Below are 22186 nucleotides of genomic sequence, written 5' to 3' on the forward strand. Positions count from 1 at the left end.
GATCTATCTAGGACGTTTGGTTGAGAAATTATAGCTCTTCAAGTGATGACTCTTCGATTTTTGCGAGCCTACTTTTATCTTCTCTGATAATGAGTGAACAGTGAACAGTGAACTCTTACGGTCCGCATTTAAAACCCCATTCAGATATGAGGCATTGATGAAGTCTATGCCGTATCGTGCCATTAGACCGCTAAACGTACTTCGCGGCGGATCTTTTTTTTGATGATCACTTTCACTTCGTCATATATTTTATAAATCCACTTTGGCTCACGGCCATTGAAAAAACTGTTTATCGCATCGCGATCATCGTTCATCATGGTCTCATAGACTTGGAAGTGCAGATTGAGTGCTGCTAGTATCTTCATTTTCGTTGATCGCTGTGCAAAATCGTCAAACTCCTCCTCGATAAATGGACTTTTGCATATGTTTCGAAGGCCCATCTCCACCGTACGGAATCTAGTTTCAGCCATCTTCAAACAAATGAAAATCAAACACACAATGTGTCACACAGCAATTCACTCGTTTCGGGTGACTTTTGTTATGATTATTATTTGTCGTGGCGAATATTATTTCTTTTTCACTCTCTTGTCTTTATGTTTTTATGATGGAAAAGCTTACGCCACTGTAGCACATCCACTGGCTTATGCTGAAAGTAAGCGTAAGCCAACCATAAGCAATGAATGTGTTTAACATCATTTGACAGCTGGATAATTTGTATTGGCTTACGCCGGGCAACATTTGAATACCTGTAGAACGTAAACCGTACATCGGATCACATTGCTTCAAACGGAATTTTTATTCGTCAATGCTTTCTCTTCATTTTTGTCGCTGGCAATATTTGTCTATGTAGTGTGATTGTAAAGTTATAAACAAAAATTTGTGCAAAAACAACAATTTGACAAAATAAATTATTTGGTTTCCAAATTAGACACATTTTTGACGCTTTTAAACAATGGATTTGATTGTTCTCTGATTTATGTCAGTCGCATTTTCTGACTAAACCATGAGGAATCCAGGATTATGAATATTTTTTTAAATATCTATGGCCAGAAATTAATATTAAATATTGAATTAGTCCTTTAGAAAATTACAAGAAATGACAATTATTCTCGTTTCCTCCAAATTAGAGTTCGGTCTCTTCAACTATGTTATGATTTTTCTGAGTGGATTAATCTTGAATGCGGTGTTTATGGAAACATGTGGAATGGCCTTTGTGATTCCCGTTTCACAATGTGACATGGAATTGAGTACGAGTGAAAAGGGGATTTTGGGTGCCGTTTCATTCGTTGGCATAATTTGTTCGTCACATTTATGGGGCTTTTTGGCGGATACCAAAGGCCGTCGCTGCGTCATTCAACCCACTCTATTCGTAGCGTTCCTTTTGTCTGTAACCTCTTCATTCGTTCAGAACTTTTATCTTTTTGTTGCACTGCGATTTCTCAATGGGTTTTTGTAAGTTAATATTTACATATCTGAGTTATATTATTTTTAATGAATAGTTCAAGCATTTAATCATTTTATTTTGCTGACGTGATTTTAATGCGGAAAGTATGAAAAACTTCAAATAACTTCTATTAAATCTTCGAGCATTTCCCTTTCCAATAGCATCTCCGGTTCGTCGGCAACAATTTTTGCGTATTTGGGTGAATTCCATAACAACGCACAACGAGGTCGTGCCATAATGGGATCGGCGGTAATCTACGGTATTTCATGTCTATTGTTGCCATTGATCGCATGGTTTGTCATCAATCAAGATTGGCAATTTTACGTGCCTCTCATCGATATCACATACAAACCGTGGCGTTTTTTCCTTGTTGTCTGCGGTATTCCCGGATTCCTTGCGTCGATGATTCTATTATTCATGCCAGAGAGTCCGAAATTCGTTCTCGGCCAGGGTAACGAAGTGGAAGCCTATAAAGTTTTGCAAACAATGAACCGATGGAATAACGGCAAGAAAAACGAACTCGAATCATTCGAAATTTATGAAGAGGCTGAATCAATCGAAAATCGACGTCGTATTACGGACTGCAAGAACAGTCGATTCCCATTGTTGAAATCAGTTTGGATACAAACCGCCCCATTGTTCAAAGCTCCACATCTGCCATCTACTCTTTTGATTTGCACTATTCAATTCGGAATTTTTGCTACGAGCAACGGATTTTACATGTTCTTCGCCGAAATCTTCAACAGAATGGCAACCAATTTAGGCAGTTTTACTGAACAACGAATGGCCATGTGCGACATTATCAACATGAAACCGGCTAACATGAGTGCAATCCTCAATGAACATGATAATGCGGTGAGTTCGAATGATGTGCCATTTTTGACGAAGCAATTTAATTTCAGAAACTGTCTGTTAATAGAAATGTATCACAAAACTTGAGTTGACGACGCTGGAACAAGGAGTCGTCTTGGAAGTTTTGTTTGCCTCAGGTTTTGCGGTCATCGGACTGATCATTAATAAAGTTGGCAAATTCCCCATTTTATGTGAGTATGATGGATATATCGGAATCAATCGCAAAGACTGACAACTTGTTTGCTTTATTTGTCTCCCTGAAATAGTTGTCATTTTGATAATCAGTGGATCGGGCGGAATTCTTTGCATGAGTATTGATATTCCAGTAGTACAAAAATACTCTTTTATTGCATTGATGTGTGCGGGCATTGCAGTGAACATTGTCAATTCGGCTACCGTTGAACTATATCCAACCGCTTTGAGGTATTATTGAATACTTGTAAATGGTCTAATCAATGTGTTTTTTTCAATGAATTTAAAATTTCCTTTCTCGCAAACAGAGCAATGGCAATCTGCATTTCATTAATGTTCGGACGTTTGGGTAGTGTATTTGGTTCAAATCTAACCGCCCTTCTGTTGGACAATAATTGTGAGACTGCTTTCTATTTGTCAGGCGTGAGCGTCATAGGTAATTTGCTCGAGTAAATTGTGATCACCAATGGTGATTCACTATTTATACTACTCTGTCTTCCAGTGAAATCAATGACTTCTCTCTTTCCAAATGAAATTCAGATTTTGAAAAATATTGTTTCCACTGAGGAGAGAGCCGCTACTCAATTGATTTCATGTTTTGTTTTCTTTTCTTCTTCCTTTCACTTTTGATGAAATATTTTTTCCACTCTTCTAGTTGTGGCTGTGCTAACGTACTTTATTCCAAATATTCACCAGAAAGCTGACGATCAAAAGTCAATCATACTAAACCAACCACGTCTTAGCATCACATCTTTCGACTAGACTGGTATAAATGACACAAATTTAGGAATTAAGAATTAAAATCTCCACTGTGAATCTTTCAAATGTAAATTTCCTAAATTTTAATTATAGAATATTTCTATTAGAACGAACGCAAACAAAATATAAAAATCAATCAATAAAACCGAAATCAGTCCAGTCACAACTATTTCAGCACAAACCGAACTATGTTTTCCATATAACTGTATCTCATGGCCTTGACTTGAGTTTGATCGAGCAACGAATGAATAATTCATTTAAATAATTTTCAATGATTAGGCCAAAAGGAGAACATCAAACACTTGACGAGTGTTTCTCTCCTTTTAAGTGACGATGCTTTTTGGTACAATATATATATATATGGAGAAAAGTCTTCTTAATCCATTTCATTCACATAGAACCCATTCATTGCGTACACTCGTCAGAATTGAGCGTTGACGATCATTTCATAATGGAAGCGTTTTTAACGTGTTCAAGTCGTTATTACAAATATCACATGCATTCCAATTGATTTCGCATCATACATAACGCAGGACATTTAAAAACTATCGACCGAATTGAATTAACTAAATTGGCCCATCGTAGCAAACTAACATCAATTGCTCGGAACGTCAAGAATCATTTAGTTTTCAGTTTGTATTGTTGCATCACAAGTGGTTATGCGGAAGTCTGAAAAGAGACTCGTGCAAAATTATATCAATATTATATAATTCTCAATTGCGTTTTTTGTGGACATATTTTTTTTTAAATAAATACATTTTATTCAAGTTCACTTGCAAGTGGCCGAAATATCGGCCAGAATGTCGTTTTCTTCTTCGACAAGCATAAATGTTATAGCCAATTTGATATCGTTATCAACAAGTGTGAACGCTGTAAGACCGACTAGAACAAGTCTCGATGTGCAGAGTAAGTAAGCAAAAGTGTCAACGTACAGACAAATATCACTGTCTGTTGGATTGTTTTCACAGATAATCAACCTGCGAAGAAGAAAGGAATTTTCATGGACGAAGCCATTACCATTACCAGTAAGTGATGTGATAGAATAAGAGTGAACAGTGAATTAAATACAACACGTTCTATAATCAATTATTGAATATATCAAATAACAAAAGGATGGAAATATAAAAACCAATCTCGTTCTACTAAAATTAGAATTTGGTCTCTTCAACTACGTTATAATTTTTTTAAGTGCCTTGATCTTAAATGGAAAGCTAATAGAATCATGTGGTATGGCTTTTGTGATTCCAGTTTCACAATGTGATATGAAATTGAGTGCAAGTGAAAAAGGAATTTTGAGCGCCGTTTCATTCTTTGGCATAATTTGCTCGTCACATTTGTTGGGCTACCTGGCAGATACCAAAGGCCACCGCTGCGTCATTCAACCCACTCTATTCTTGGCATTCCTTCTATCCGTCGCTTCTTCATTCGTTGAAAATTTCTATCTTATCGCGTTACGATCTAAATAACTTCAAGAAGAACAATTCTAGAAGGAATTTAAATGAATTAAAAATTTAACAAAGTCAGCTATGAATAAAAAAAAAAATAAACGACATCATACGTACAAATAAGTTTAGTTCAAATTCAAAATTCATCTAATATTTCATTCATTTAACATTTGCTTGGAAAAATGGTTTAATCGAAGATTCGGCAAACCATAACCATGAACCTCGAAAACAAAAACAATTTAGTGCCATTGTTTGGAGTGAAAATGTTTGATTTTTTTTAACCATTTTTTTTTCAGTTCAAGAATAAAGCGTGAATAAAGTTATCCAAATAGCCTTTTTTGTTCGATTATTTTTTCTGTTCTAAATTATTGGTTATCTCATAAGTTTGGAATCATACGTCTTGGATAGTGAAATTTCTCAAAGTAACCATTTTGATGTATGTTTTAATCAGTAGGAAGGATCAAAATCGTGGAATGTCAATCATTGCGGATTCCTAGGTCACCTACCCGGTACAGAGTGTAACAGCCAGTTTTGATGAAGAATGAATTGGATGTCAACCCGGAAAATGTGCTGAAACGGACTAAAACTGGGCATTCCTTGTTTTGTAATTTGAATTATTATCATTTTGAATCGCAAACATTTTTTAGTTGAAAAAAGAATAATGCTTAGACTTTTTCTCGTATTCAAACGTCCGATTCTGCTTTCTATTTTTTGAAATTGTTGTTTGTCGTGTCTTTGTAGGTCGTGGTGAAAAGGACCCGCGTTAAAGGCTTTTGTGTTGAATGTATCAAGAAGAAAAATGATCCAATGTACAAGAAACATATGGTCAAAATAATCACGCATTGCCCGCTTTGACTTACATTGTAAAAAACACGTTGTCTCTAAAAAAATCTGTTGAAGTTTGAATATATTTTAAGCAACGCTTCAATGACTGAAGATAGTAAACACTTTCCTTGACTTGCCTTGATTTCGGATTTTTCGCTAATATTTCCGCATGCACCAACAGCAAATTAAGTCTTCATACTAAAAAAAACTTCAGGTGTGTCAACTTGACACAGAATATTTCGTTGAGTATGAGTGAGTATGAGCGAACATTTAACCACCGATATCAAAGATCAATTCGTCTGACTGTTTTGAATCAACGAATGTTTCATTTTTCAATTTTTGTTCAACAGAAGCACGTTTTGGCGTATTTAAAACACAAATGCACGTTTTGATGTATTAGAATTTATTCAAATTGGTTTTTTTGAATTGGTTTGCGTCGTTCACAATGACATTACCTTCGATATAAATCGAATGCAAGCGAAAACGGTAGTAAAAGAAGCAGCAAAACAATTCGCTGCGATTTTGAATAAATTGGCTTAAAGACGACGACCACGGCGACCACCCTTTCTGCGTGTAGAATCTGATGGGACTGGTGTGACATCTTCGATGCGACCAATCTTCATTGATGAACGGGCCAAAGCGCGCAATGCTGATTGAGCTCCTGGTCCTGGTGTCTTTGTTCGGTTACCACCGGTAGCACGGAGCTTAATGTGCAAAGCAGTAATGCCAAGTGTTTTGCACTTTTCGGCTACATCCTACGAATCAATTGTCAAAATGACGAAATTGTTAGAATTTGCATGACTTGAGAACAAATGCTGTTTTGAATGGCAAATTGGCACTGTGAAAACGGATTAGATGGATAACGTACTTGAGCAGCCAACATAGCAGCGTATGGTGAAGCTTCATCACGATCGGCTTTCACTTTCATACCACCAGTGACACGGGCAATGGTTTCACGGCCGGACAAATCGGTGACATGGACGAACGTGTCGTTGAAACTGGCATAAATGTGAGCAACTCCAAAAACGATTTCGCCTTCACGAACTTGTGGTCCAAGCGAAACTTGAACTTCCTCCTTTTGGACTTTATTCTTTCTTGGGGCCATTTTGGATATTAATCTATAAATCAAAAAACGAAAACACACAAAACAACCAATTAATTTCAATCGAATATTTCAACAAACAAATGTTCACGTTTTTTTCTTTCGTCGGGCAAATAAAAAAAAGGTTAGCTTCAAAATGTGGACACGAAATGTCAAAACACCGCGATTCACTCGCTTGTACGTATGTTATATGGAATGATAGCAAAATCGAAAATTTCATCAACAATCATCTAGTATTTAATAACGGATTTTTGCCTAAACTTGAATTATTCCGAATGTTATTTAGTCTAAGTAAATGATTTGCGTAAAAATTTCAGTGATTAAACTTGAATTTTTTGGAAAATTGCACAAAATTTACTCGTACCACAAAAAATTGCTGCTGTTTCTTATTGAACGGGAAACATGAAAAGGAATTTGACAGGTCGGTTTGCTCGCAACCAACTTCAGTTTCGTGCGTCACGCTCATGTGGTGGCTGCAGTGTTTGGCACATTACAGTCATAGTCCAGTGGCGAGTGCGTTCAATGGTCGATTGAAAATGAACGAGGATATTTTTATTGATGATAATCTTTCTCACTTTTCAATTTTTCCAATGATTTTATTTGAAAAGAAATTAAAATACAAATTCATAATGCATTTTATTGAAATTAAAATCATTGAAATTCATTGAGAAAAAATCTCCGTTAAGAAAATATCCCATTATACGAACGCAACCCATTTTCTCGCATTGATGTGTGTATATATGTTTCAAATTGCAGTGCAATTTCCAGGCATCTGACAAATAAATACACTGATGATCACCAAAGCAATTCCATCTGTATTGAACATATGAACGAGAAGAAGAAGAAGAAGAAGAAGGTAAAAAAAGACGAAAAATTTCCCCGTCGAAGAGAGAGAGAAAGACCGTTCGCCATATTTATATTTGTTGTTTATTCGTCTTTTGGTGTGAGATCTGTGTGCTTTTTCATTTTTCGATTCGATTGGATTTTTTTTTTGCTCGACAACAGAATATCCGTCAAGTGAAATAGTGTACGACAAAAATTATGTGAAAAATACGGAAAAATAAAAACATACGCAAATTATCCCAAAATAGTTGATAATGAGACCATAAACTAAAATAAATCTTCTGTTTTTCTCTGCCCGTTGTCGTCTTGCAGTCGAAAAAAATTGCATTTGGATACGTGAAAAGTGTTCGAAATTTCAAAACAAAGAGAAGACGTCGATGCCTTCTTCTTTTTCTTCATTGTGTTTTCATTTTGATTTCGTGCCTCCATTCATGTTGATGTGTTTTCTGGGCATATTTATGAGAGCAAAAAATTCCGAATAGAGTCAAAACAAGTAAAGCAAAAAGGAAAAGTTTTGAGTTAAATAGCAGAAAATAGTGAGAGAAAGCAAACAAAAAATCCTGTTTTTTTTGTCATCGTTCAGTATCCCATACTACAAATAAAATAAAATCGGAGTAAAAATGTTTTGAATGGAAAAGATTGTGTTGTTGTTGTTGGATATATAGTCGAAATCGTGTAAAAAGAATCGTGAAATTTATTTGCAACACAGCATCTCACATTAGGCTTATCAATTTACAGTGAAGTAAATTTGGAGCAAAAAAACCGTAAATTGAAGTGTAGTTAACGAAAAGAAACAAAGTTAGTAGGCAAAGAAAAAAGTTACCGAAAATAGCCATCGTAGCGTTTGCGGAGATGTTGGTGCAGGCCCGTTGAGAGAGATTTACTCATTTTTGCACAAATCGAAACTGGTATGACATCACAACAGCAACAACCGAATAACCAGCAAAACCAACAGCCAGCTGCAGCTAACGCCAACAACGCCGCCGCCGCCGAACAAGCACAAGAAGTGGTTCAGCCGGAATGGAATGCTGAAGAATGTGATCGATTTAGTTTCGATGATTCGGATAGATTTGAAGAGGATTCATTGTGCAGCTGGAGCTCAGAGCCGGAAAGTTTATGCAACAATTGGCGAGGATGGAAACGTCCGACGACCAACAGTAACTTTGGAATTGGAGGACTTAGAAAGCACGATGGTAAGTGGTATTTGTTGTATCGACACCATTTTCCATGCATGTACTGCCTCTTTTATTTTCTCTTCATTCATTTTCTACGTGGTGTAGGGAAAGTGCTTACGTGTATTTATATAAATATATACATAGCGCGAGCGCCCCAATTAATCAAACATCGAACAGATTATTTCCTTATTCTCTATTCGCATCACCCTCACAATTGTATACGTGCTCTTTGGCATTCGCATGTATCGCGATGCAATGCCACACACTAAATCACACACACACATTTCTCCCGAGAATTTTATCCCGCAATCGCATGTTTGGTGACGGTAAGAAAAGTGCTATAAAGAGAGAGAGAGAGAGAGAGAGAGAGAGAGAGAGTAAAAAATCAAAATAAATACACACTGACTATGTGTACCTGTGTGTTAATGGATTGATTTGCTCTAATTCATTTACAACATTAATAATGTATGTGCGGAAATCGCAGTGAAAATCGGAGTTAACAAAAGGTGATCTTAATGGATTTTTAGGTATGGCGTACGTGTTTGTGTTGTGAGCTATCGTGAGGAATGTTTCTCTGATTTTCCACTTGATTGAAAATTCATTTCCATTTGCTCTTTTGCTTCTTAAGCACCAGTCAGCCAGCCAGCCGTGTGGCTCATTTTAAAAAGCCACAGAAAAAATTACCATATGCACGGCTTGAATTGCGTTACACGAACAAGTTGTGTGCTAATTTTCCGATTTCCATACGTATAATTCACACATGACATGTATATTTCCCTTTGGTGACAAGCCATTTTCCAATTTTTTATTGATTTGTGTCGTCGGTGATCTTGAAATCGGGTATGCATTTTGTCTTCTTCTTCTTCTTCTTTTTCTTCTTTAGCTCTGAATGGATATGAGCTCGAGTGTTATTCCTTTGTTCTTTGTTGTGTGTTGAACTTAAATCATCTGTCTGTCGGGTCTGTGTGTATGTCTATGTAGATGATTTCGTTACATTGTCTTTTTTATTCGGTATACGTGAGTTAAGCTCCCTTTCGATACGTTTATTTTGCATTATCCCTTTCTCAGTATGTCCTCATTTGTGTGTCTTCAGTTCGAAGAAAAACGATGGATTACGTTCATTTTCATTCTGCAAATGCATAGTTTGCAGCGGCTGATTTCTGAAGAGATTCTGCCGTGGAACAACAACAACAAACAGTGAACATACAAATCAAAATAATTGAAGTCGCGTTGGCCTGTCTGTTTTTTCTTTTTCTTCGTCTTTTTCTACATATTTATAAATTCTTGCTTGTTTTTTTTTGTTGTGTTGCCGTTCATCGTACCCACCACGAACGAAGCATAGAGAGAGAGAAAAATACATTCGAAAACGAACTTACTACTTGTTCTCGGTCGTCTTGTCGATGCTTGCCTTTTTCTCCATTCTTCTTGATATTTCAAGTTTTCAATCTTCATGCCATCCTTTTAGCGTGAATCCATTGCACATAATGGATTTTCAACTTTGTACACATGTACTTGTGTGTACGGTATGTGTCTGTGGCGAACGTCGTTCGCACAGCCAAGGAACAACAACACATATCAGCAACAGCAGCAGCAACAACAACAGAAAATCAACAATAAGGTTTATATATCATTATGGTACAATGCATCGTTATTTGCCTTCGACATCGACATGCTTATGCGTACACACCGTACACATTTTTACACACATGGTTTGTATCTTGTTGTGTGTCGGTTGACTGCAATTACTAGCAGCAACAGCAGCAGCAGCAGCATATTCATTGTTGCCATCGCAGCCAAAGATTGGCCGTCCTCAGTCTGTCTCCTTCTCTCCCCGTGTGTGTCTCAGTCTCAGCTTGGCTAAATAAAAACAGCCATTTTATAAATGCTTTCCATATTATATTTATAGCCTTTTTTTGCTCACCTCTCTCTATCTCTATTCAACTTGGAAATTCGACTAGATTTTATGTTTCTTTTACCTTCGGCATTCTCTCTCTCTCTCGATGTACTTGATATCTGAGCTATTTGTATATTGTATCCGTTTTCAAGAACATTCCTGTTTCTTCACATTTTACCATATTCTTAACACTTGGAAAATTCATAATCGGACAACGAATCCAAGATGAAACGAAACTAATAATTATATATATGGCAACAAAAAAGCATTACAGTGTTTTCCATCCAATTCCATTGCGACGAGCAAGAGTAGCACCGCAATTAAACAAGACACACATATACACAAAGAAAAGAGCCGTGCAAGTCACAAAGTCACTGAGCAGTCGCTTCATCTGAGTTTATATTGAGGAGCACGATAAATGCACCGTCTTCCATAAAACAGCGTAAATAAACAGTTCAGCAACGAACAGATGTTGCGCTTCGACATTTTATGGTACACAATGTCGAACATTCTCTTTTGTTATTGTTCATCATTATTATTATCGATAGCACCTTCCTGATCAATAAATGCTGTTCTGATTTTTTCCCCTTCATTTCAGCTCAACATGGCGAGATTTTTTTTCTCTCAATTTTCAGTCGAAGTTTTTTTTGTTGCTGTTGTGATGTTGTTACCTTTTGTGTGTTTTAATTTTACGCTTGAGCCTGACTTGCTTCTTTTCGTTTTACCCTGATTGTTGGATGGAATTGGACGAATCAAACTTTTCGACGTGATTCAAACCATTGTGCACGGTTTACACACACTGAATTTGTTGGAATATTGTGTTTCTCAAACTAAATCATTCGATACGCATCATTTTCCGATCGCATCAACTCTTTTCTAACTCTCGATGTCGTTAGCGACAGTCGGTAAAATATTCAAAATTCACTATTTTACATCAAACGGCCAACAATTTGAAATGATGTTTTTTCTTTCTGTAGCGACACTGAGAACATGATACACATCAAGGGTTCAATAACTTGCTGTATGAAGCTGATATAAAGTCATCAGCGAGATAGAGAGAGAAAGAAGGAAAAGAGATACAAATATCGTTTAAAATATCCATCGGTTGGCTGATGATTAAAAAAAAAACTACAATACACACATACAAATGAAACAAAATCTATTTAACGCATGCATCAAATGAGCGAACATGTTAAACAAATGAATAAATAGACTGGAAAATGAATACGAAATAAAAATGCTATCGAATGTATATGCCCATTTGCTTAAAATTATGTCTGGCTCGTCGTTTTTCATACGGTTCACATTTAATGGAACAGCACAGCATACAAACAACGAAACGAGAGAGAGAAAAAATGGTATGCTTCGATATTAAAATGGTTGCAATGTTGCTGACGTCAAATGAATTTGAATCACGTAGAATTATGGCACAGTCAGCAAACAAAAAATGACACATTTGCAAAATCATGGAATGATTGACAGAATTTGATGGCTTTATACAATTTGAAAGAAGCGAAATTGAAATAGAAGCGATATGAAAAGAAGTGGAAGTGTGAAAGAAACAACACAATACCGTGAAGTGGTCGGTGTGTTTGACCGGCAAAAGATTTACACGTTCAATGCTCGCTACGGTAGCCAAAACGAAACACAATTCAGCCCACATCTTCTTCACACAATGAAATTTGCCATGCAAATCACTTGTTTCTATGCGTCATTGGATGCACGCATTCTTTTGTTTTCGCTACAAATGTCATCATTTGCAGTTTGTTAATTGAAATAGTCGTTCACTTTGATATCAATCAGAAGTATTAATTAAATCATCACAAAAGTAAATCGCAAAGTGTCAAAATCAGTTTATAAACCAATTTTTTGATTGACCAAAAATCGGATTGAAACAAAATGGATAAGATTATTTGTTATCTGTGTCACAAGACTGTCGACACAACGAATAGATGGCCAAAACCTTTGGCAATGCCTGACGGTCGTCTCGGTCACGAAAAATGTGTTTTGGATTGGTTGATCATGGAACTTCGACAAATGCGAGCCGTTATGGAACAGCTCATGAACCGGGTGCAACCGGCCCAAGCCGCCTAACCAGTTTCGCCTTAATCGAAATGAAAACACATCAACTTCCACAATAATTGGTTCATCGAGAGAGCGAGAGAGAGAGAGAAATAGGAAAAAAACCACACAGAAGAGAGAATTCATATGGAAGCTCCCAATTTTAGAGAATTGACACAATTTTGCAGAGAAACGAATAACATTCAACTGTTGAACTACTTAAAATGAAACCACAAAAAAAACATAACATGAATTTAACGTAAAAAAACAATTTTGTTGACGAAATCATTTGCTGTTGAATAAAATACATTGAACATTTCATTCTTTGACCTAAATAAAACACATTACCATTGAAAGTGGGATTTCGTTTATTTTTCTAAAAACAAAAGAAAAACTAATTCGAACTACATTAAAATTGTGTCCGAATTTCATAATTACAAAACCCTTGCATTGTTCAGTCATTCAATTGAAAACATTGTCTCCAGTCAATTCGCAGTCAATCAAACAACATTTCGACCATTCGAACACCAATCGGTCAGCCGCATTGAATCACGCATTTTGTCAAATGTCATTCAGCATCTTTTGCACTTGCTGAGCGCTAAAATCACTTGCCATCTCATCGTTGTGCTGAGCACACACTCACTCTCTATCTTCGTTAGCCTTGGTTTTTATTTTGTGACGAATTTTCTACCGTCATCATAACCACAAAATTATTTCTATTTAAATTCATTTTCAACGACATTTTTTCGCCGAAAAAAGGAGAAACCGTAAATTGTCGGGAAAAATGAAGCTCGAATGTTGCATTTGTAACGATAAACTTGGCGATGGTGGTCGTCCGGTGTCATCCACGAATTGCGGACATTTGTTCCACAAGGAATGCATTAGCGCTTGGTTAACAAAGTCAGTCAATGGATCGTGCCCACAATGCCGTGCCTACGTGCGAGAAGAACATTTGCGCAACATTTACTTCAGCAACATGTTGGACCGTAATTCGGACATTTTTAATTCGAGCATTGTGGCAAATTTGCGCGACGTCCAAGAGGATTTGTGCATCATGCAAACCAATTTGGAACATCAAATCCAACATTTGAAGGTCGACAACGAGGTGTTGAAGGATCGTGCCGATGAACTCGCCGCTGAAAATTTTACATTGACCCTCAGTGAAACGAAATTGCAGTCCGACATCGTTCTGTTGAAGACAAAAAACCGTCTTTTGGTCAAGAAAAACGATGTGTTGGAGACCGCAAAAGCGTCTAAAAAGGCCCAAATCGATGAATTGCTCCATCAAATCAAGGACTTGAAAAACGAAAACCAGGAACTCAAAGCCAAAAATTCACGTTTGCCGAGAACACGCTCAAAATTTGGATCGACCGATAACAACACACCGAAAAAATTAAATCTTCGTCAGCGTAAGCCTCCATCGGTAGAGGTTCTTGACTTGGACATGGATTGAGATCCGAAAAATAAAGTCATTTTCATTAATTGTTTGCTTAATTTTTACTGATTCAACCGAAAAATATGTTTTAATGTTTTAAATCATCTGAATAATTCGAATTTGTATTGTGTCATCGCTCATCTGTAAAAAAAAAAATCGTTGAATTGTCTGGAACTATCCGATGTGTCGTTTGTCATGGCTGAACAGTTTTCGTAATAAAAATTGACATTTTCGACTGAGAATTTTAGAATCGAAATAAAATGGTGTCGTAAGTCTATTATTTATTGATCTTTTTTGTATTGAATCGAATGTATGGTAAATCTTGCTATAAAATGGGCATTAACCTTTCTGTATTTGTCTTTGGAGCTTCTTTGACATGTCAAACTGATTGAACTCAAGCGCTAACTAACGTCACCAAATCATGCGGACAAAATGTTGAATTCTGAATTTCATGTAAAAAAATCGACGTTTGTCGCCTGCTTATCAACAACAGAATTGCCATTCTAATTACCTTGAAAGAAAAGGCAATTGATCTCCAGCCTTTTTAGTGGAATAAATCTATCTAAAATCTGTTCATTTTTGTAAATAGCTAAAGCGTTTCATTGTCATGCATCAAAATCTTTTAAAATCTTCATTTTTCTTGCTTCGTCAAACAGAAAATCCAGTGACAACCCTCACAGAGTTAGCAGCAAAATGTGTGGCATCATTCATCCCATTTGAATTGGTGGAGCATGTATTTCCGCCAGTTCCCGAGCAATTGCAATTGCGCATCGCTTACTGGAGTTTCCCCGACAATGAGGAGGACATTCGGTTGTACTCATGTTTGGCGAACAGTTCGGCCGATGAATTCCACCGAGGCGACCAGCTGTATCGAAATCGATCAGTTAAAGAACCACTGCAAATAGGTTATATCCATAATCGTCAATCTGACATTTATCATTGAATTTAACTAATGCAAATGTCATGTCATTTATAGGATTTCATTTATCGGCTACGGTGATTGGAACGCAGCCGCGTGCTCAATTCAATGTCGCTGTGACATTTGACCGAAGGCGAATCTCATCATGCAATTGTACATGCTCATCGACGGCATACTGGTGTTCTCATGTAGTGGCCGTTTGTTTGCATCGCATTCATTGTGTACGTTTCATTTTAATAAGTGTTTTTCTTCGCCTTTCTTCAACCAATTCGATATCCATTTCAAAGCAACTAATTTTCTAATCATTCATATTCTACAGCCACAAGAAGTCTGCTTGAGGGCGCCAGTTTCGGAGTCTTTGACACGTTTGCAACGTGATCAACTACAGAAATTCGCTCAATATTTGATTAGTGAATTACCGCAACAGATCTTACCGACAGCACAACGACTTTTAGATGAGTTATTAAGGTAAACACACCTCTCCCGCGTCAATTCAATGCATTTCCAAATATATTTAACTAATTTTCGCTGACACGTCTAAAAATTGCGCATTTCTCTTTGTTCAGTTCACAACCAACAGCAATAAATACTGTGTGCGGTGCACCAGATCCAACGGCCGGCGCGTCGGCAAATGACCAAACCAATTGGTATTTGGATGAGAAGACATTACATGAGAATATCAAGAAAATTTTGATAAAATTCTGTTTGCCCGCGCCAATGGTCTACAGTGATGTGAACTATTTGACGAGTTCAGCGCCGCCAGCGGCAACTGAATGGAGTTCATTGCTACGGCCACTTCGTGGTCGTGAACCAGAAGGAATGTGGAATCTATTGTCAATTGTTCGGGAGATGTATCGACGTTGTGATCGAAATGCGATTCGCTTGCTGGAGATCATTACCGAAGAGTGTATGGCATGCGATCAAATCTTAGTTTGGTGGTTCAACACAAAGCTATCGATGCTGGTTGGAACGGGCGGCCACAATGGCGGTAAACATAGCAATACTCATTCAAATTCAAATGCATCTCAACATGCGTGCAGTTCATTGTGCGATGAAATTGTAGTGTTGTGGCGTTTGGCAGCGTTAAATCCAGGCCTGGCACCTGAGGAACGCGACATGCTACACGCTCAATTCACCACATGGCATCTCAAAATTTTGGATCGCGTTACAAAATGTCGCGTCCAAAGTTCATCGTATAGCAATAAACATTCACAACATTTGCGCTTGGATGCGGAACTCTTCACCGGGTTCAAGCCGGCAATTGAAGCATGCTATTTAGATTGGGAAGATTATCCAATCTTAGGTGTGACACATACTCAAGATACAAATCCGATGTATCATTGTCCGTTCACATGTTTCAAACAAACGGAATCGTCAAAGAGCGAAACTACGAACAGTCAAGTGAACTCAAGCCAAGCGGTTTTGTCGGCCAATCAAAAACACTACACATACATGATAACCGATCATCATAATCAATTGAAACGCATTTTTCGGCCGTACCAGTCGAGCAGCAACGGCAGCAGCAACAGTAGCAGTGACAGTGTCAATGTTCGATTGGCCACTTTGCCGAATGAACGCGATGATATTCGATCGTCGACATCGAGCGAAGGCTTTTGCGAGAATGAAGATGATGGCATTGACAGTGGCGGAAATGTGGTGAGCTCAAGTTCAGGCGGTAATGGAAATAAGAAAGAGCGCACGTCGAAAAAATGTAAAGCAATCAATTCGAATTCGGCAATTGATGATGCACGTGCTGATTGCGAATCTCCGATCTCAACAAATTCAAGCTCTAACAATAGCATTAGGTGTTCCAACTCAATTAGCATAACAAATAAAATGGGCGCTGGCATTGAAACAGCCAACGAACAAAACATTAATTCTCAATCGGATCTAGCAATTCGATTGCAATCACCGATGAAATGCATCGCAAACGATTGCAATTTGGCTGGCTGTTCATTGCAGATCAATGCAACCGTGGCGTCTTCAAAGGCGAAAAATGAAGAATCCATCGAGAAAAGCGAAGAAAAATCGGATGATAAATCCAGCATTCAATCAACATCCGATGCGGGTGAAAGTAAAGATTCATCAAAGACATCGTTTGATGATGCTATTCCATCTACATCGAAAGCCGTAGTGGACAATTCCAAAGCATCGACATCGAAAGACGTGAAAAATAAGAAAGATGAAGCGATTCCATCGACGAGCAAAGGAATTGCCAGCAAAGAACAACAGCAAGACAATGAAGCCGAACGCCGGCCATCGAAAGATGACAGTTTGTCCAGTTCGGGCAGTCAACAATCAATGGACGAATATAACATTTACTCTTACGACACATCGAAAGGCTATCAACAGAAATTGCAAGAGCAGTACGCCCTAGAAAAGGCAAAAATTGAGCAAGGAAACAAGGCACAGATATTCTCAAACATAAAACCAACCGAAGATGCATGGGATATTTTGTTTGCCCGAGCTGAAGGATTGCATGCTCACGGTCACGGTAGAGAAGCGTGCACTTTGGCAGTGCGTTTAGCCGAAGAGATGTTGGCCAATCCACCGAATTTGATGATTGAAATACCGCCGCCGGTGAAGCAGCGCAAGGGCAAAAAACACATCGTTAATCCGATTTCACATCAAGTGAGTGTTTTGGCTTCGGCCACTCTCGCCAAATGTGCATTCTTATGCACCGTTTTGGCCGAGAACTCGGAGCATTATCATTTGGCGTTCCGTATATGTTTATATGCATTGGAAATGCAACGACCACCGGCCAGCACAAAACCACTCGAAGTGAAATTGGCCAATCAAGAGGCGGATCTGTTGGGTCTGCTTAAGCGTATACCGCTCGGAATGCAGGAACTTCGAGTGATTCGTGAACGGGCCGAATCGCTGCGAGAAGGTACGTTGAGATCTCGTGGCGAAGCATTGTTACCAATTATGTTGGCCAGTTTTATATTCGATGCTCTGGTCATGCCATCGGTGTCGGGCAAAGAGACACGCATGAAAGTCATGAATATGTCATACCGTTTGCCAACCGATGAAAATCTGGGCTTTGAAGCAGCCGTTGCTGCCCTCGGTCTCAAAGCAAACGTATCGGAAGCCGAACATCCATTGTTGTGCGAAGGTACACGCCGTCAACGCGGTGATTTAGCACTCACCCTACTGTACTACTACAAGGATGAACCGCATCGTATCGCCAAAATTATGGAAAAACTCTTAGACCGAGACATTCACACCCTCATAAAAACACCATTGTTGCCTTCATATTATTCGAACAATCCACCCGTTCGGACACCGGCCTCGCAAGCGCGTCGCGACGAACATGAAATCGCCGCCCAGTACGCCAACGAATACTATCCAAATGAGTACGGTGTTGCAAATAGCGGCAGTGCTGGCTCACGACCGCATAGCAGCACAAGCGCTGAATTAGATATAGGAATGAATGCATTGGCCATTCAACAGAATTACGCATCGAATCCGATGCAAAGCCAACCAGTTGGCCCAACCATTACGAATACAAGCACTCGCATGAAAGATTCACGTTACAAAGGTCGGTTTTCTACAATGTTTCGAACTTTTTTTGATCTTCAAAGTGTTATACCAATTTCTGTGTTTATTTCCTTAGGTAAACGAGCATATCCATCCATTCCAAATCAACCATCGGAGGCGAGTGCTCATTTTATGTTTGAACTCGCAAAGAATGTCTTGACAAAGGCAGGTGGCTCGAGTTCAACGCAACTGTTTACACAAGCAACACCCAATCAGAATATGATTGGACCGCATAAGACCCTGCACATGTGTGCATTCCAGATTGGCCTGTTTGCACTCGGTTTACACAATTGTGTCAGTCCAAATTGGCTATCACGAACCTATTCGTCGCATGTTTCGTGGATTTTGGGTCAGGCAATGGAAATCGGAGCGCCAGCCATTTCATTTTTGATTGATACATGGGAAGGACACCTAACACCGCCCGAAGCAGCCAACATGGCTGACCGTGCATCACGTGGATGGGACAGTAATATGGTCTATCCATCGGCCGAATTGGCACTTTCAGTTTTACCACATGCGTCCGCACTCAATCCAAACGAAATCCAAACAGCGATTCTTCAGTGCAAAGATCAAAGCGATCAAATGCTGGAACGGGCATGCATTCGCGTTGAAAATGCGGCCAAAGGTGGTGGCGTCTATCCGGAAGTATTGTTCCAAGTGGCACACTATTGGTATGAATTGTATTTGAAGAATTCACCCGGCGGCGAACATGAGCACGACGATAATATGCCGCAAATGGATCACAACATGCAATTGAGCTCGTTAGTGGAACATCATGAAATGCCGCCACAGCAACATCATTCGGGTAAGATGCCGATCAAAATCATGTTGTGATTATGAAAAGGAAATAAAGTTCATAGTTTCGAAATGCGTCGAGACAATGTATGAATAACTGATAAATGATAACAATATCAGCAGCAGTGGCAAGATTTTGTTCAAATGTGTCAACGGTTGACATAATCTCGAATGTCACATTTTTATAGATTTCGTTTTGCTTGCTTTTGTTATTGTAATCATTATTTAGTCAAACAAGAGTTATTTTCAATATTATGATAATGATGAATAAATTGATTTTGTTTTGGTGCTATAGACCAACAACCACCGCCGCCGCCGCAAGGGAACCCAATGCCACCTGGCACGAACAGTCAAATGGTCGTATCACAAGCACCTCCACCACAGTTCCAACAGAGCGTGACTCCAGTTGGCGTACCACATTACGTACCGTACAGGTAACAATGCTGAATAAACCACTTATAATATCGCATTTTCCGTAGAACTTTTTCAGTGGAGAAAATGTTACAAACAAAAAATCTTCAACAAATGCTCCTATTATTATTCTCGTAGTTTTCCGAGCTGTCAAGGAATCTATCATCACCACAATATCACTTATCCACATAATCAGATGCAAATGTACATTTCGGCTCCACCGCAAGGTTTTCAATATCCACCACAAAATCATGCAAACACACAACAACAAGCCCCTCCATTCGTTCCCGGTACAACATATCAATCGATGCCACATCCGCCAATGCCACCCCAAGGCTATGCAATGCAATGTGCGCCCAATGTGCAGCCGTTCATGATGCCCCAACAGCCTCACAATCAAGTAAGTGGCCAATTCAAAAGGTTTTTTTTTCAAGTTTCAAGTCAGTTAAATAGTAATCGAGAAGAATAAAACAAAATTGGAGTCGAAATTGGATAATAATTACGTTATTGTTCGTTCAATTGATTCAGCCTCAACCACCGGGCAACGTTCCGATGCAGCCAAACATGCAATTCTTTGGTCCACCACCGAATCAACAGGCACCGCAAGGAATGAATATGCCACAAGGACCACCGTTACCGAATCTGAGGAATCAACCACCTCCACAACCACAGCTCGTGAGTTATATTATCATATATGTTTGATACAGTTAGCAACCACTTGTTTGATCAACTGTTATGAAAAAAAAAGAAAGAGAAAATTGAACAAAACTAAATGTGAACAATATTGTTAAATCCCAGGGAATGCATCAGCCACCAAACCAACCGAACCAGCATGGTCCGCATCACGGGCCGATGATGTATCCACCATATGTGCAACAAGGACCACACGCAGCACCTCCACTGCAAACGCGTCAACGGCATCCATTGCATTACAATCAAATTCAGTTGCGCTATCTAATGGCTGCGTACAACGTTGGAATGCTCGCGATGGAAACGCTGTCACGTCGGGTGCACGACGATCGACCACAGGCAAAATATGCTCGAAATCCACCGTATGGTGAAGATGTCAAGTGGTTGCTTCAAGTCTCAAAGAAACTCGGAACACAATATCTCCATCAATTCTGTGTGTGCGCTGTTAATTCAATCATCAGCCCGTTTGTATTGCATGACGTTGCTATTGAATCCGCTCATTATTTGGCACGGAACAATCCGACACTTGTTATGCAGCACTTAAGATCGGCCTTGACACCGCTCGTTCAGAAATGTCAACAGATGTAAGTTAATTGCATTGAAAGATGAAATGAGAAAGAGAAGAAGGATGAAATTAATGAGACTATTGATGATTTTTAGGTATATTCAGTGCATTCATGCAAAGCTGTATCATTTGACACCATCCGACTATGAGGATTTCGCGAATATTATTCTTGCAGCCAGAGCTGCATTTCAAATAACGCCCGAAGGAAATGCTCAGTTCAAGGACTGGCTTCAATCGATCCGACGGTATGATTCGATATTTAAAATATACATTCATTTTTTGTACTTTGTTCAGTTGTATTATTATTTTTGAGCATCACTTGTGAACTAATGTCAATTTGTCTCTCTTTTCTTCAATTCGAATGTCAATTCCAGGTCCAAGCAATGCAAAAAAGAGCTGTGGGCGCAGATAAACACCGCCTTGCAAAACAATTCCAAATGACAACGACTTGATTCAGTCAGCTCTGAAGCACAGTCCACATCAGCTCCAATGATGCAATTCTCATTTTAAAAGGCGATAAACATACAAATGACATCCCTTTCCTCGCACACACAGACCCATATTCCGCTACAGCTTCATCATCACTTAGGAAATCATGAAAACTACACAAAAAAAAACAAAAAATAAAAAATATTTTTCTAATTCTAAGAATATTCAATATTTAAAAAAAAAATTGAATTGAATTGAGCCAATTGTTTTTTTCACGTGGCTCGAGCGCGATCTATATATTGTATTTTTCTTTTGGGAAAAACAAAAACTAACCATGAAATTCTCTTTCGATCATCGTATTTATTTTTGAACACTTTTGCGAAAGTGTCGACAGTTTACATTAAATTAATCACTTCTCTAACAAAAAAAGTGTATAAAATAATTGCCGTTTTATGGCTCTTATCGATACATAAAAAATACACACACACATTTACATTATTTCACTTCTTCAATTATCTGAAAGAACCAGAAAATTAAGGACAACCGAAACAAGTGTTCGTCTATTTGTTGAAAGTTCATTCTTTTGTACCTAACTATTTGGTTCCAAAAACGAATTTTTTTTTCTTCATTTGCATGAATTCTCCTTCTTTCCCATCTTCAGTTGTAACCGTCTTTCGTTCTCCTTTAACAAAAAAAAAAACAAACAAACACTAACGGAAAATGATAACAATTCAATCATTTCCCATAGAAATTTTGTTTTTGTTTGTGCTATTAAATTTTGCTCTTCGAATAAACAATCGATGTTACCAA

At 38.3% G+C, this 22186-nt stretch overlaps 4 protein-coding genes and 1 long non-coding RNA gene across 5 annotated transcripts in view; 4 read left to right on the top strand and 1 right to left on the bottom strand.

Moving 5' to 3' along the window:
• LOC129569600 (synaptic vesicle glycoprotein 2B-like) overlaps positions 1 to 3389 on the top strand; it is a 33222-nt gene extending 29833 nt beyond the window's left edge. The window contains exons 2-7 of the mRNA XM_055448635.1: positions 1128 to 1452; positions 1606 to 2299; positions 2364 to 2487; positions 2563 to 2719; positions 2797 to 2924; positions 3144 to 3389. Of these exons, the coding sequence (XP_055304610.1) occupies positions 1128 to 1452; positions 1606 to 2299; positions 2364 to 2487; positions 2563 to 2719; positions 2797 to 2924; positions 3144 to 3250 (1535 nt within the window). The 3' untranslated portion in view covers positions 3251 to 3389. The remainder of the gene's footprint in view (positions 1 to 1127; positions 1453 to 1605; positions 2300 to 2363; positions 2488 to 2562; positions 2720 to 2796; positions 2925 to 3143) is intronic.
• A 2514-nt stretch (positions 3390 to 5903) lies between these two features.
• LOC129569638 (40S ribosomal protein S14a) lies at positions 5904 to 7095 on the bottom strand. Its single transcript, XM_055448699.1, has 3 exons — positions 6984 to 7095; positions 6386 to 6635; positions 5904 to 6272 (listed from the first exon to the last, which is right to left on the bottom strand). The coding sequence occupies exons 2-3, from the start codon at positions 6620 to 6622 to the stop codon at positions 6054 to 6056; spliced, it is 456 nt and encodes a 151-aa protein (XP_055304674.1). The 5' UTR covers positions 6623 to 6635; positions 6984 to 7095; the 3' UTR covers positions 5904 to 6053.
• Positions 7096 to 7343: 248 nt separating this feature from the next.
• LOC129569639 (zinc finger SWIM domain-containing protein 8 homolog) lies at positions 7344 to 22186 on the top strand. The gene is made up of 12 exons (XM_055448700.1): positions 7344 to 8655; positions 14684 to 14932; positions 15004 to 15167; positions 15266 to 15414; positions 15513 to 18487; positions 18563 to 19291; positions 19577 to 19715; positions 19831 to 20092; positions 20221 to 20367; positions 20491 to 20966; positions 21043 to 21192; positions 21322 to 22186. The coding sequence occupies exons 1-12, from the start codon at positions 8373 to 8375 to the stop codon at positions 21386 to 21388; spliced, it is 5790 nt and encodes a 1929-aa protein (XP_055304675.1). The 5' UTR covers positions 7344 to 8372; the 3' UTR covers positions 21389 to 22186.
• Positions 10921 to 11803, top strand: LOC129569643 (uncharacterized). The gene is made up of 3 exons (XR_008688062.1): positions 10921 to 11023; positions 11130 to 11436; positions 11509 to 11803. It is a non-coding gene; the product is annotated as an uncharacterized LOC129569643 (long non-coding RNA).
• LOC129569642 (E3 ubiquitin-protein ligase TRAIP-like) lies at positions 13205 to 14307 on the top strand. The gene has a single exon (XM_055448720.1). The coding sequence runs from the start codon at positions 13377 to 13379 to the stop codon at positions 14043 to 14045; it is 669 nt and encodes a 222-aa protein (XP_055304695.1). The 5' UTR covers positions 13205 to 13376; the 3' UTR covers positions 14046 to 14307.

This window comes from Sitodiplosis mosellana, unplaced genomic scaffold (assembly GCF_009176505.1).
Source record: "Sitodiplosis mosellana isolate CC-2019 unplaced genomic scaffold, AAFC_SMos_1.0 Smas_scaffold_38, whole genome shotgun sequence".
Taxonomy (NCBI): domain Eukaryota; kingdom Metazoa; phylum Arthropoda; class Insecta; order Diptera; family Cecidomyiidae; genus Sitodiplosis; species Sitodiplosis mosellana.